This window comes from Boleophthalmus pectinirostris, unplaced genomic scaffold (genome assembly GCF_026225935.1).
Source record: "Boleophthalmus pectinirostris isolate CB_2022bp ecotype Guang Dong unplaced genomic scaffold, ASM2622593v1 HiC_scaffold_16, whole genome shotgun sequence".
Taxonomy (NCBI): domain Eukaryota; kingdom Metazoa; phylum Chordata; class Actinopteri; order Gobiiformes; family Gobiidae; genus Boleophthalmus; species Boleophthalmus pectinirostris.
The window spans coordinates 20,709,075-20,724,217 of record NW_026571095.1 but is presented as its reverse complement, the minus strand read 5'-3'; the positions used below and the strand labels follow the sequence as shown (position 1 = coordinate 20,724,217).

The window sequence follows — 15,143 nt, the reverse complement described above, 5'->3', positions numbered from 1 at the left end:
AAATCAACTCAGATATGGACCCATGTAAGGGTAGTTCTAACTTCTGCAAAAATAGCATGTAGGGCAGTGCACTTAATCAAATGTAACTGAGATTAAGATTCATTTCTAACTGTCAATGGTATGCTATAGTCCTTTTAATGGAGAGGTCCACAGCAAGTCCTCTGCAAAAGCATGTGGTGTGCAGTAGAGTTCAGACTTTGGAGAAAGAAATTGAAATTTTTTGGTGATAAATGGCACTGGTTAAAAGAAAGCAAAGCAAAACAAAGAAAAACATGAAACAAAATTGTACTGATCAATATGAAGGAAAAATTGTGATAAATTCAAATTTAAAAAGATAGCCAATAATCAGTCAAAGTTAACTGCTCTATTTATTTAGTTATTTAATCCCTATAATAGACATAACAATCATTATTATTATTATTTTACATATTTTGATTTGGCTCTGTATAAAATTAATTGATCAGAGTTGCAGATGTGTCTTAAATATTTGCAGTATAGGAAAAACAAACAGCTAGCATTCCTTTAGCTTGCGTCTGAATGTGTCTTGGACAGATGGCTGCATGTGAGTTCAAAACAAAGACTTGTCTAATTAAAAGTATAATTAATTGGTGTCTGACAGGTTGCTACTGACGCCCGGGGGCACGCTGCTGGAGCTGAGAGTTGGTGCTATTATTAAAGCCATAATGAAGGCAGTTGGATCTAATGTAAGTCTAACACGTCAGACTCAAGTGCAGTATGCGTCACAGATTATGTGAAGAAGTGATTCCAGAAATAACAGTGAAAATGAGCTGCTGTTACCAGGGCCTGATGAATGAGAGTGTGCAATTGACTCTTGTTATGAATCGAGACTGTGGGTTACCTCCAAGTGCTGCATGCTGAATTGTTCTCAAATTAGTCTCTGTTAATTTTCATTGTAAATTTTTATGCCTAGATTATTATAACAATTAATAATAATAAGTGGTAATTAGTTAACATTTTATGAATTTGACTAGAAGATTTTGTCCATGCATTACACAGTTTTCTGTATAAAGTATTATAAATACAAATCATTTTTCTTTTCTTAAAACAAAAACAGCTACTAATTATTAATTACACAAACACTAAACAAACATGCTTCATTTTGGTCAGTATTGGGGATACACTGATATCAATCCTGGTATTGAATATCGTCACTAATCCTGAAAAATTACCTGGATCGAGTATCTGTTCATGATACTAGTTTAGATGATATCATGGTTGGGACTTTTTTGGATGTAATAAAACTAGTTCCTGGCTAATGTTGGCCTATGTTTCATATTGTCTGAAATTTTATTCATAGATGTTCAATAGGCACTTCTGGATAAATAACATGTTTTGAGGGGAATAAGCTACTTTTTTCAATCCCTTCAATGTTTTTGGGTAATATCAGGTATTGGCAAAAGGTAAAGGTATCAATATTATAATTGAAAAAGCTGGATCTTTAGTTGCTATATACCAAACAGTATCTAATTCTATGATTCTACCTCAAACTTTTTTTTGTAAACTAAAACCAGGCGAGGACTAAATTTGGACTTAAACTGGTATAAAATATATTTCTCTATAACAGGAATAAATCAAGTGTTTGAACCAGGTCAAATCACAACTAAAATATATCAGCAAAGTAGATTAAATGTCTAAATAAATAAAATTCATACAGATGCCCCTAAGTATCACCTATTGTTCATGTACCACAGTTTGAGAAGCCCTGATCTAATCTATTAAGTGTGGTTTTCCTGCAGGCCCGGGCCCCTCTCCAACCTTCACACGGGGGCTGTTGTAGTTAAGTGTATGTGGCGGTGTGACGACTGTGTGGACTCAGGCGTACGGAGATGAGACGTCTCTGGTCCATCTGTGTTCAGTCATGCACATCTGAGTCCAGCACTCATGATAACTGCCTCACAATATGTCACATAACCTCTCTGCCTGGCTGCACTGCTTAATAAGAAGCTCTGTGTAAACCTCCGTAAGAACAGCCCTGTTTTTCCACCGTGGACCCTGGGAGAGAGAAGGATACATACATCTGTAACAACATGGACTGGGAAAATGAAAATGTGGTCATGTTAAAGGTCTGTGGTTCTGCTGATAACTCAAGTTGATGTAAACATACAAAATAACACTGATAACATGAGTAAAAATAATATTGACTGGAATACTAAGACTGGAGAATTATATTGCTGTTGGAATCAGGTTATTGAATGATTTGAATTTAGAATATTGTATTATTATTTTTTTTTGTAACTTACTTTTGTATCTCTTTTGTATTTACATAGTTGTGCTATGTCATGTTTAGATTATATGTCATATATTTTTTATTTAGTGTAGTATTACTTCCCCAATTACTACCACTATAATTTACTACATTAACACTAGAATTACTTCTCCATACTATATTTTTTTTTTGCCAAAATGTTAATGTCAGTGCCTTTTTTTAGGTTCAAATACCACACAAGTGTAAATGTTAAGGATTAAATAATTTTTTTTTAGACCATGGTTGAATTGAAACTAGTTCTCTTTTAAATCTGACAACCTTTTGGCTGGCCATGGATCTTTAAAGAATCAGTTCTTTCTCAGCAGAATGTAACCGTTACTTAATAAAGTTAAAATGGACAGGGTACAAACCTGAGGCACACAAATTATGAATGATTATATTAAAAGTCCTTTATTACATGAGAAGGGACACCAGTGCTGGCTGGTCTTCGTCAGGGCATGAGCGTGCTCATGGTTGGTTGATAGTTCATTCCCTCTTTGTAGAATGCCAGAGAATGTACAGCGCAGAGCAAGGTTGGACATGCACTCACAGTCTAAAGCCAGTTGTCTGTCCACACTTCATTGAAACACCTTCTCCTCTGGTGCAGATGTTATTTCTGCTTGTTTAGTGTTTCTGCTCCACTGGCAGAAGGTTGAGAAAGGATCTGTACAGAATAAACATGGGCTCATAGGCGAAAAGTACAAAAGACCATTGTATGTGGAATCTTTTATTTTAAACAAACTTAGGCTTTGATGAGGTAAACTTACTTAATCTAGCAAAGGATACATTCAGTTGTTAAAGGAAGTACCAGAAAAGTAACATAGCATACTGGACTGGGACATATGATAAAAATGTGTTCCCTGATATTGATAAATCTGGATTTTTGGTTTCACTGTATTAGTTCTTTAAAAAGTAGAGCTAAATAGCCAAATATATTCCTCCAAAGTCCAAACTCTGCCCCAAACCTCTTGATTCAAAAGCTTTAACATTGATAATTAGACATACTTAATCTCAGTTAATATTTGATTAAGCGCTCTTTACAGCAAGTATACAAGTTATCTTGCACAAGAACATAGTGCAGGATGATATATAACAGACACTGCCTCTGAGACTGGCTGCAACTGAGAACCCAGACAGTTTGTTTTTTGCTATGCTTCACTCTAGTATTAAACAAGGTTAACCATGAGTTAGTTTGTTAAGTCATGCACCTCACTATTTTATGCAAATCACTCCTTATTACTATTGGCCTGTGTCAGCTTTTGATAAGGACTGGCAAATTCTCTATTTATTTACTATTACGTTTTGTATCATTGGCGGTAAGGGCTAAAGAGTATACCGCATGCTTTGGACATAAATTCGTACCATTGTTCCATTGAGAGGCGAGGGTCTGAGCAGTACGGGGGTGATAAAATCAGAGCTTCCAGGAAGAAGGAAGCAGCAGATTTATGGATAAAGTCAAAGAGAACTCGGAGTTAATTGATGCTACAAGGTTAGATTTTTTTGAGTTGGAGGGAAGTGTATGGAGCAACATAAAATAAAGGAAGACACCCTACGGTAAATTTGTGTTTTATCTAATCTTCCTGATGAGTAAAAAATGAAACACAGATGAGACCACCATAAAACAGGTCTATAAGTCACAGAGGGGAGTGGGAGCAGTGCAGGCCCCTTCATCTTGGGTGGTATCTGTCTGTATGTTGTTCCTATAGTGTAACCTGAGTAATAGTAAAACCAGACAGGACTTTAAGGACACGAGGAGAGTCATAGTGAAAGTGGATGTGAAGGTGGTGTCAGAACAGTTATAGAGAAGATGAAGAGTAGTCCAAATATATATATATATATTTGATAATCTGTGCTTTAGCATTACATCCTTGATTATGTATGTAGTAAATTACAAGTCATTCAGATGGAAAAACTTATTTTGAGTGACACAGATGCACGAGGTAAAGGTGTACAATGTAACTTTTCTGGTGGAGGGTCCTGTCTCCCACCTGCTTTCTCCATGACGAAGCTATTACTGGTTTGCCTAAAAGGTTCCAGTTTTTTATGTATACATGTGGATATGTTTTAATATATACATACTTATTTGTATGTTGTAGGGCGGCACAATATATTGAATAGGTATCACAATTTTGGTGGATCCACAGACAGAAAAAAAAAGGTTCCAGTGGGATATTTATTTATATCAGTGTAAACAAGCTTGCGGCACCACCAGGCCAAGTTAGAGATCAGATTTGCGCATTTTCATAGTGACAAACATTAGAAAAAATATTGACTTAAAGGTGCATTGTGTAATTTTTCTGGTGGCGGGTCTGTCAAATCCTTTTCTCCGTGGAAATGTTAATGCTTTGTCTGGAATATTTCACAGTTTGAAGACCAAACCAGACCAATTTACAGGTCAAATCTGTGGAGAGGCAACCCTGCTCACAGCCAGAATGTCTGTTTTTCTCTGTATTTTTGATGCTGTAAAACCACCTGTAATTTAATAAATGTAAGATAAAGCTGTTTAATGTCATACTGTGGAACATTCCAGGCAGAGGAATGACATATCCATAGAAACAAGCAGGTGACGGACCTTCAACCAAAAACTTACTTGGTGTGCCTATAAAGTAATTAATTAGTGTCTAACAAAGCAAACGAAACTGTTATAAATTCTTGAGACAAACTTTTGATTAAAGAAAATAATAATTACATAAACACCCTTTACTATTGCTTTTTTCCAATTTCCCAACAGCTAACTGTCCTAACCATCAGTTTCACCACATCCACAGAGAAAAGCTTTAAAAAGCCTTGTTGTGTGTTTGTCTGCTGTGAAACATTAGCTGCACATTATGTAATTTCTCCTTTGACAAATACAATAACCTCTTCCTCTAACCGTATGACCAAAGACAATTTACTAAACCATTACACTGGAGTAATGAAATAAGCAGCAGTGTGAGAAATGGGCTCTATCAGTGCCACTCGGATCTGGGGACATCAACAAACACATTTAGGAACGCACTACACAGTTAGGCTCTGCTCCCATTAGAGACACAGTCAGTCTTGGGTCTAGACATACGGCCCATCCAGTAAACAGGCTGTAAATGACACTTAGAGCACCACTTTCACAAAGACATAACAAGATGGCTACAGATTTGGACAAAGCCTTTCACCCCGGGCTACTATAAAGAAGATGTTACTTTAATATTGGCTTAGTTTATTTTATTACACTTATAAATCAAGGGGTGGAAATATTGAAGATCCAATAGGATATTTTAGTTCTATTTTATTATTGTTTCCGATTTTTGACACCATGACCAAACTGTGAAATCCTACAGTCTTTTAATACATTGTCATTGCTTTTAAATGTGGCCAGCTTTATTAACTCAAACTTTATGAATGATGATGTGATGTTATTGTGGCATAAGGAGCAAGTTGCTTCAGAAATATATTTTTTTTTTCGTTCTCACAATTTTAATTTTAATCTGGACATTCCCAGTCACAAACCAGGTCACCTTTTGTGCCATAGTCATGTAGACTGGTCAAAAAGGGCATGAAGGGTAAAACATGAGAAATAAAATATATGAATAATGAATTATTTACTCACAATGGCTAGTGTTCAAACGAGATATAGGAGTACAGCAGGACTTCATTTGGACTTAGATCTGATTTATAGCCTATATAAACCAAAACTGAACTATACCAGGTGTAAATATAGAAGTGGTCTAAAACTCAAGGGTCAGTATAGGGTCAGTAAACCTCTATAATGCTGTTTCCCAAAAATAATTTACTGCATATACAGTAAAAAACCAATTCAGCTATAATACCTCTGAGCCAGATGTATGAAATTGCATTCGCCTTTAGTTACAGCAGTGTGCCTACCACATATTTACATAGTTTATGCTAATGCAGGACACAGCTTCCGGTTCAATGCAGAGTAAATCATTTTCTGAATATGTTCAGGGCCAACAGGAAACTCATACACGTATAACAGTGTTAATATCAAACCAATTGGATTTCTTTGTCATTTCCTGGTATCGCAAACGACTCACTTATCTTAACAGCTACAACATAATGATACTGCTGCACACTGTACTTTAACTTTTGCCAGTTAAGAAACGAAAATGTGGAAAAAGTGAATCAAGGTAACCTGACCATAATGACAATGTAACTGAAATTATTGTCATTTTGAGACTGCAGGGTGCTTCTTAATACTCCTCAAATGGGAAAAAATGACAGTCATGTTATATTTTGTTGTTTCATGTGAGATTAAAACCCAAGCTACATCCTTTTAATAAAATGCATGCATAGAACTATTCAACACTCAAAACATTAAACGCCATTTCCATTTAATTACGTTTTTCACAAATGTTTAAGATTTTACATATTGAAACATACAAAAAAATATATATATAATAAAACATTTATAAATAGATAAATAAATAAAAGAAAAGGGGGAAAATCATACACAAAAAACATACATTCACTCTTCCATTTAATTACTTGATGTTGATCCAAATGACATAATTTACGAAGGGTCAACATTTCAATACATCATATTTCTACATTCAGATTATTCTATTAATTGTATTTTAATACATTTGTTAAAAAGCCATCTTATCATCTCGTAACAGCCATACCCTCAGGTACAAGTGCCCATAACCGTGCTGCACAGGCCCTGCCCACCGCGTGTACCTGAGAGAGTCGCGTCCCTCCCCCGGTGACGTCGCTCCAGCGGTTTGTGCTCGCTTCTCAACACCGAGACTTGACTTGAGTTCTGCACCGATCTGCGCAGAGGAGGAGCTGTCAAAAGTTTTACCAGAGCGGAGAAAACCTCACACTTTTGCTACAAGTCTTCTACAACTTTTGGACGTTTGGTTAAAAAGCGGAATATCGCCTTTTGTTGGAATGGAATGACACCTTTATACCGGGAGCACGTCTAAGTAAACTTCACGATGGCGACCCGTTTTCTTCAGTGGTTCACTCTCACCTCCTTAGTCTTCTTTGGTCACTGCGTGCTTGCTGAAAAGAAAGGTACGTTTATGGAACTACTACTTAGGGGCAGGGACGTAACTTTTAGAGCGACTCTTCTCAGTGCTTCCCGGACGTTTCCATAAATCACAGCGAGGCAACTCCTCTGGTCGCGCAGAGTGGAAAGTTGCAACAGCGTGAGAAAAAGTTGTGAAAGCGCCCGTGTTTTCATTGTACGACCTTAAACTCAACACAAAGGCTAAAAATGGCATGTTTCTCTACGTAAGACATACAAATAATGGTTAGCAAGTTAGTTTATTGTGTTGCGTAAAGGTGGAATGATCTTACGCACATCTCCGTGAAATGACAAGGTGCCAAAACTTGCAGCAGTCCCACAATGATGCTGCAGGGAGGGTGTTGGTATGGCACGCGGATTGTGCAATAATCTGACTTTTATTGTTGTTATCTTCTAAACATGAGATTGCAACTTTCTGTTTTGTACTATGAAATGTTTTATGATCAGTTTGTCAACCTTATTTCAGCTGATCTGTGTATGCATTACGTATTTGTGTGTAAAGTTAGTTGGGTCAAGGAAATGATCAAATTAAAACTTTTATTGAATTATTGATTGTTATAGTAATATATTGGTTGCTTTTGACTTTCAAACATACTAGTGTTGGATAGGAATAATATAATTCCTATCCAATTTTATGCTATATTCCCTAGACTGCGTTGTTTAGACATTTGTGGTAATGTTGCCTATAAATGAATGCTAAACTACGAGTTTAGGAACACATTATTCCACGTTTATTCGTTCCACATGCAGTTAGAGTGATTCATGCTCCCATAAATACCTCACATGGGGGAGAGAAAGTGACCAGAAGTCTCATTTTACTTACCATAATCATTTCCTATCATTATACATCATCATTGTACTACTCATCAGATGTGCTACATGTGTGTTCTGCGTCCGTGGTGTCTCCTGCATCCAAACTGACTTTTTCTTTCTTCCTTTTTGTAAACCATAACAAATCAAAAATGTTTGCAGGACAACAAGACAAGATTCCCTAAATATTTCTGAGCGTCTAAACAAATTGGACAGCACACTTGTCACGCTATGCCCGCTGCAAATAAGGATTTTTGTGGATTTTATTAAGAAAAGACTTGGGTTGTGGTGCTGAGTGGTGAGGATAGGGGCTGCAGTGGTAAAGTTTTTTATAAGTTGTTGCTTTTAAATTGTTTGTCTTTTGTATTCTTTGTGTGAAGTTATTTCAATTTGATAAAAACAAGAATCAAATATTAATGTGCATGGGTAAACATAGGTATAGTGTTCACGATTAATTGTGGCAGCACATGGAGGTAATCGGAGCAGTTGTTGTTGTTGGGACAGACAGATGGTGTAGGTGGTCCGGAGTGTTTTTCAAGCACAATTTGTCTATTTGGCACCTGGGTTGTTGTTCCTACTGAGGACGAAGTGAACCTGTGATGCTATTGTCAGGCTTCAAAATAATTGATTGTTTGATGGTTGTAGAAGATAAACTCAAAATAACCTTAACCAAAGTTGTATTTTTTCTAATTGTAAATACTGCAAAATATCTGGTCACATTTTAATCTTATTCTACAATTCTACAATAACATTTTAATAAAGCCTGTATATACATCATTATTGCTTTCTAACTGACTGGGACTCAAGGCACACTTGGCATGTTTTAAATAATGAATAAGTTGAGTAGGCAAACTAAGTTTTTTCTCTCTCTTTATAGTGTTGAACTAATATTATATCAAACAGGAATATGGGTTTTATTGTACTCTGCAATTACACAATTAAAAATGTATATTTTATTCTTACATTTATTTGCAATACCTTTGTCATGCCAACTCAACCAGCTTTCTACAAAACATTTAGGCATATGAAACATTAAAGTTTTTGCTATTTGCTTGCTCTGACTTATATTAAATCTTTGATGGAACAGAAAAAGTGTTTTGGTTGCTAGGATGTTGGTCAGTGAGAACATCTGGCCAGCTGTTTACATATAAGTGTAAATCAATGAGCTCATGGACAGAAAATAGACCCTTTTATCTCCGTTAAAAGCACTGAGGGGTCTTTAACACTCAATATGTTTAACACTACAGGGAGCAAAGAGAAGAGCTTTTCCCCGTAAAATCAAAACCTAACAGGCCAATTTCCTGTCATTAAATCTAAGTCCCCTTTATCAGTGGGACTACAGTTAGGATGTTTACACAAGGCCACCTCTGCAGTGGCTTATAGGATGTTAACTGTTGAAGCACGACACAGTGCACCTGACACTAGCTGGCCCATAAGTGCACCTGCCTGGCTCACATGGACAATCTGACTTCACTGTTCTGGTGAGAATTCAGACTCATATTTGTGGTCCACGACAATCTCCTGTCAAGTCCCCTTATAATAATAAATATAATAATACGGGTGCTTGTCATTAGTCTTCATCATTAAGCATTATTGCTGTGTGTGTTAGGATAATTATTAGAGTTCGATTTTGTTTTATACAATGTCTTAATGCAACCAGATATGCATTTTCATGTTTCCCAAAGCTTGATTGAAAATGCATATACACAGTTTCGTGTGCTACAAATCAACCCAAATACAAGTGAATAGATTTAAAGCCTAAACATATCCCCAAAAAGGGATTGCTAATTAATTTTCATGAAAACATTGTCAAATAAAGCATACTTTTTACAACCATACCCTACTGAATAACCAGTCTTTCATGATAGATTGCAGACACGACAGAAACACAACTCAGAGCCATCAAATTCAACATGCTGATTAAAAAAAAACTGCATTCAGTTTTCTTTTCACCTTAATTAACAGTCTCCATCAGTCAAGAAAAATTGCCACTTCACACAGCCTTAGAGCACATGCAATAACTGGACTGGATAAAGCTCTTAATACTCTGACTGATCTAAATTCCAGCTGTGAAGATTAAATGTTATTATTTTTATTATTAATCAAGTCCTTTTACAAAGTTCCTGGCAGGTGCCTAAGCTGTGAGAAAGATCAAACTAATCATAGAACCATGTCAGAATTTAAATCTTTAATCCTGTGGTGTGCGTGGTTGGCACCAGATAACCAGCTTAAATAAATATGCTTTCACACAACTTATGTTATTTGAATTCTGCAGTTGAGTAGGAGATTGAGAGATAAGGTTGTGCCTGGGCAGTGTTGACAATAGACAATAGTGGACCACCAGACAGGAAGCCAGAGTGGCTCCGAGATGCCAAAACCATTCAGAAATTAGACAATACCTGGTGCTGTCGACCTTAAAGACATAAAATGAGAATCATTTGAGGTTGTTTTAACATTCCTCAACAATGATGCACTTCCAGGTTGTACTATAAAGTATTGAGGTAGTAGGATTTGAATTAGATCTTTGGTGAATAATGCTTTTAGGGCATTAATAATGAATTATATTGGAACTACTAGTATCCATTTAACCAACTGTGCTCTTCTTTCTCTGTGAACTATACACATTTTATGCTATTTAATCAACTATTACAAAACAATGTTCATTTGAGAAAGTTAAAGGGACTATATTCCTCTATTTTCTGATCAGTTTAATGTTGTTTTTCTCATCAAAAACATACCTGGACTTGTGTTTTGTTTCATTCACACATTTTTACACAAACCCTGCAAATCTAAGATGAATTCTTCTCTCAAACAGAAAACACTCTGTTCCACTTTGTGATGTCATGTTTAATAGAAATGGTCCACTGTCTTTTAAACTCCATACACCTTCACTTGAATCATTTGTACAATTTCAGCACTGGAATTTATTGACTGATCTTTATTTCAATTGTATTTACAGTAGTTTCATATACACTGGACAATATTTACACAGCCAATCTTTAGTGAATAAAAATAAAAGTAAAAGTACTGTTTTTGAGCTTTGGAAATGGACAGATTAATAATAAAGGTTTACTCAATCATGTGTGAATGAAACAAAACACAACTCCCGGTATGTTTTTGATGAGGTAACAGTATTATAACATGGCCAAAAGCTCACAAGACATGAGTAAATTTTGCGTAATAGGAAGCATTATAATCTGTATCCTGACAACCAAGACCACCGTGTTGTCTATTTTTGCATCCAAACATTTTCAAACACCTGCAAAACTACTGAATCATGAAAGCATCTGTAGTGCAGCTCTGTATCCCTGAGTGTCCTGACTAAGTGCTTTCCCAGTGTGTTTTCTCCTCCTCAGACTGCTGGTTTCACCATCACTTGTGCAGAATCGTGCTGTTTCTTTTCATTAGGGCCCACGCTCTCTCTTAGATGGATGTCTGTAGTGAAACTTGCATTATGATCCCATGTAATCCTAGAGCCCCTCGTCTGCCTTTCAGCTCCACAGTGGCCCTGCGTGGTGCTACGGCTGCGTGCCTCTTTTTGACGATTTTAGCAGACTTTAAGCTAGTGCAGATACTGTTTAAAATATGGACTTTTCTTCACCAAGCTAGAGAAGTAGTTATCGTCCAAAACATGTGACTGATATCATTTGATAGTGTTTCAATGTGAATAGCACTGTAATAAAGAGTACACTGACTAAGGGACTGTTAAAATAATTTATATTCATCTAACTGATAATAGAAGTAGATAATAGATGTCCGTATGACCATGCATGAGTATTTTTCATATTTTTCAGACTACAAAGTAAATTACAACAAACAATCACATTTATATGGTTAAGCATGTAAACACAAAAGTATTTGGAGTAATTGGTTTTGTTCAGTATTTTATTTTACTTTTTTTGGGCTCATTGTTTTCATGCACTTCTGCTCTATATTTTGGTATAAACTATTATGATATTTTTTATGATTTTAACTCTCATAAAAGGATCACATTTTGTGTTGGCAAAAACTAAAATGTTATTATTATTTTTTATTTTTTTGCAATATAATAAATCTTCGTAAAGTTCAGTAATTGGCACTAAAAGCAGTTTTTGTGCATTGGTAGATTCTGTGTAGTGTGAAACACTTACGTTTGTTTTGTTAAGCACATAAAATGTAGCATTCAAACTCATTCTGTCTGCAGTTTTGGATTTCACTCCCATGGAATGTAGAGTGTCTGAAAAGAATGAGCCCTCCAAAAATAAAATAAAATAAAATAATGAAGAAAAAAATGTCCTGGATGTCCAAATATGGTGCAGCTTAATGATACTATGTGACAATCTGATGAACACAGTGTACTGATGGTCTGATGTGGTTGATGAGCAGAAAGTTTAAACATCATCCATAAAGCCACCGCCTCACCAAATGTCATGCTATTTAGATGAACGTGATTAAAATTATCGACCAATGAAAAGTCAGAAGTGTGTAAAATGCTCCAAACTATGTCTAAGGGTTATAAAAACAAATAGTCTAATTAGATTGAAGACTGTAGATAATAATTAGTATTTTAACATGGAGATAGCAAAAGAGCATATAGTATCTCATAAAAATTGTGGATTTTTTTTTTTATTGTTGTATTGATTAAGTGATTTTTCCATAGCATTGAATTTAAGCTATAAATTTTAATACCGTGACAAAACTCCTGACTGCTTTTACAATTTCTGTGAAAAGACTTACTATATACATTATTTTGGTCATATAAGTTGATGTAGATTCTACTCTGTGACTTGTCCCCATCTCCCCTCTCTGTCTGTTTTTGATAAAGTTCATCATGTCTGCTTTTTAAGTGCTTCTGTTCCTGGATTTGGGTTTCACGGCGGGACAATGGCCTCTCTGTGGATCCCAGGTTATCACTCAGAGCTGACACTTAAGTCGAGCTGGAGAGATGTGTGCCATGCTGCAGACAAAAAACTAGACAAGAGGAAACTGGAAACTGGTTCATATGTTTTTTCTTTGCCAAACAGTGCAGCTTTGTTTCATTTCCAATATCAGAGCACACCTGTGTAGATGGTAATTTTAGGTCTGATTTGTGGTCAAAACTTACCAGACACAACAATGTCTCTCTTTTACACATGTTTTCAATGAACAATGCCGCTTTTATGTCTCTGTCTAACTGAAAGTTATGAGGAAAACTATTTAAAATGACTAGTAACCATTTATAACTATTGTTCTTTAAACCACTGTCTGCAGGTTTCTGTTTTTTGCCAGATTGGATTAACTCTTTTGGCATTAAAATAATCTCTTGCAGCCTATTTGGCCAGAGTTCATGTATGTTTTGTGTAACAAAAGCAAATTTAATTCTGTCAACTGGAAATGGACGATTACACAAATGTGATATATCATCATATTGCAATTAAGAGACTACTTTTTCTTTGTCTGAAAGTTCACACTTGATTGTTAAATGGACTTACGTACTTGACTAGACCAATAGGAGTGGGTGGGTGTGCCTGTGTTTGAGTATTGTGCTGAATTACACAGCAAAGCACTGAATCAGACTTAATCATTAGAGCAGACTGTCACAGGGATGAGGTCTTGGGGTGTTGATTTGATTTTTATCACCATATGGCCAAGAGGTAGTATAGCAATGAAAAAAATGTGTAATTCCTTCTGGTTAAATGATTTTTGTTTCTAACTTACTTAATGTGTTCATGCTTATGAACACTGTCAGATTGTCATGCTCTGTACATAACTACTACACCAGACCTTCATCTGTGCTGTGACCTTGTGCCTTTTCTATACATTGGCCCAACCAGTAGCATGAAATAAGTAAGAACATGCGGTTACTGATTGAGCTGGCTTACGCTGGTTTGTTTGTACTTGGTAACAATGTCATCCGCTGAGTTTATGGTCTTTCCATGATCCTGTGCTTGTGCACAAGTGGAAAGTGATCTAGGAATTTAGGTTTGGAAAAAGCCTGGAGTTATCTCATCCTCTGATCAGGTGCAGGAGTGAAAGAGGCCACAGTGTAAGTTAATGTATGTCCTGTACAGCATATTTTGATTCATTCATTATAGTTAATATGTATGTATTTGTCATAATTATCAAAATATATATTATCAGAATTGCACTGAGATTATTGTCAAAAGAAGCCACAGAATATGTTCCAATTTGTGTGTCCCATTTAGGATTTAAAAGTGCATTATGTAACTTTTCCAGTCTCCTACTACCTGCTTGTGCTTGTCTCCACAAATATATCATTGCTTAACCTACAATTTTCCACAATATGATCTTGAAGCATTTACCTCCATATACACAAGCAAATGACTTTACCAGGCCAATTTACAGGTCAGATCTGTGGAAAGGTGACACCGTTTTCCTGGTATACTGAGCAATAAAAACATCTGTAATTGAATACATGCAAGGTGGATTAGTTTAGCACCACTGTGAAACATTCCAAGAAAAAGGGTTACATCTCCAAAGAGACAAATCAACTAAAGTAAATTAACGTTGCCCCAATTATTACCAGTTATTTTTAATTAAGTATTCTTCCTGGTTCTCCATGCACAAAGCTCCATTCCTGTTAAAGACGAGAGCAGGTGTATATATCAAAGTTAGTATAGTGCCTGGCCAAACTACATAAAGTACATCATCGTCTTGCATTTGTATTACTGAGGTTTCTATGTTAGTGTAGTGCTTTGATGTGTAGAGAAGTTTTTGCTGAAGTAAGAGTTTTAGTGCTTCAGGATAGAGAGAGAAGTGGGTAGAACTCTGTGTTTTTGCTTTCATCTTGGTTCAGATCCATGATTTTAACACCACAGTCCCAGATGATATTAAAATTGAATTAACATAGAACCAAGCCAACTTCTTTTACTAAATTATTTAACTTTTCCACTCAGGTGTGAAGAGATTACATACATTTTTTAAGTTAAAAGAACAGCTCAAAACAGTGTATTGTATTGTAATTCATCTAAATTTTCTTGTCTCCTTAGAGATGTTTTGGCTTAAGTGTCGGGTGTATTTTGTATGTATTACAGGTGTTTTTATTGCTCAAAAATACCTTGGAAA

The 15,143-nt window shown here is 35.8% G+C and overlaps 1 protein-coding gene across 1 annotated transcript in view; it reads left to right on the top strand.

Annotated features, from left to right (window-relative positions):
- The first annotated feature begins 6,972 nt into the window (after nucleotides 1-6,972).
- Nucleotides 6,973-15,143, top strand: part of egfra (epidermal growth factor receptor a (erythroblastic leukemia viral (v-erb-b) oncogene homolog, avian)) — a 55,798-nt gene continuing 47,627 nt past the window's right edge. Inside the window, exon 1 of the mRNA XM_020935995.2 lies at nucleotides 6,973-7,276. Within this exon, the coding sequence (XP_020791654.2) occupies nucleotides 7,198-7,276 (79 nt within the window). The 5' untranslated portion in view covers nucleotides 6,973-7,197. The remainder of the gene's footprint in view (nucleotides 7,277-15,143) is intronic.